The sequence below is a fragment of the Trachymyrmex septentrionalis genome, unplaced genomic scaffold (assembly GCF_001594115.1).
Source record: "Trachymyrmex septentrionalis isolate Tsep2-gDNA-1 unplaced genomic scaffold, Tsep1.0 scaffold266, whole genome shotgun sequence".
NCBI lineage: Eukaryota > Metazoa > Arthropoda > Insecta > Hymenoptera > Formicidae > Trachymyrmex > Trachymyrmex septentrionalis.
In genome coordinates, this window is record NW_017305426.1 from 118,023 (window position 1) to 118,914 (window position 892).

Here is an 892-nt window from a genome sequence, read left to right on the forward strand (position 1 = left end):
TGCAAACTTTATTTTATCTTCCTTCCGCATATAAACTCTATAGTTTAGTCAATTATAGAATTTTAGTTATTGCAATGTTACATTTTAGAGCGCATCTCTGAGTTGTAGAATCAATGTTCGGTTAAACAAATAAAAAGATACTTGTACTTGTAATGATTTGAATCATAAGTTAATCTAAAAAGATCTTTTTTATGTGCTGCTTTTTGATGAAGGTTTCAATTCTTAGTTACAGATCTAGAGGAAATCGAGATCATGGCAACCGTAATGGAGGGGTTGGCGGAACTTATTGGAACAGTCAGCAGCAGAGTCAAAAAGAGTTTGGCACAAAGAAGCAACAAAATCACAAGAAGACTCCGGGCGATTTACTGAAGAAGCCTAGTTGGGATTTGGCAAATTTGCCCAAGATAACAAAGAATTTGTATGTTCCTCACGTTAACATCTTGAATCGAACACCTGACGAAATCAGCAAGTATCATGCGAGCAAGGAGATTACTGTTAAAGGCAACAATACGCCTTCTCCCATTCAAGCCTTCGAAGAGAGCAACTTTCCAGATTACGTGATGGAAGAGATTAGGAAGCAAGGTTTCGCCGAACCCACTGCAATTCAAGCTCAAGGCTGGCCAATTGCACTCAGCGGACGAGATTTAGTCGGAATTGCTCAAACTGGTTCCGGGAAAACTTTGGCTGTAAGTATAACATCTCGATTAATCGAATTAATTAAATTGTAAAAATTGATATAACATAATTTGAACAAAACTATTCAGAATCGGTTACTTTATCGATTAATTAATCACGAAAGATAGAAAACTTTAGGTCTGTTCTTTATTCCTACACTCTCTAATCTGGTACACATGGTGCAAACGTATACTTGTTTCACTTCAACTTGTTGTAC

The 892-nt window shown here is 36.7% G+C and overlaps 1 protein-coding gene across 1 annotated transcript in view; it reads left to right on the forward strand.

The window, feature by feature from the left end:
- LOC108749100 (DEAD-box ATP-dependent RNA helicase 20-like) overlaps positions 1-892 on the forward strand; it is a 14,684-nt gene that overhangs the window by 11,304 nt on the left and 2,488 nt on the right. The window contains exon 2 of the mRNA XM_018487625.1: positions 227-686. Coding sequence (XP_018343127.1) covers positions 227-686 — 460 coding nt within the window. The remainder of the gene's footprint in view (positions 1-226; positions 687-892) is intronic.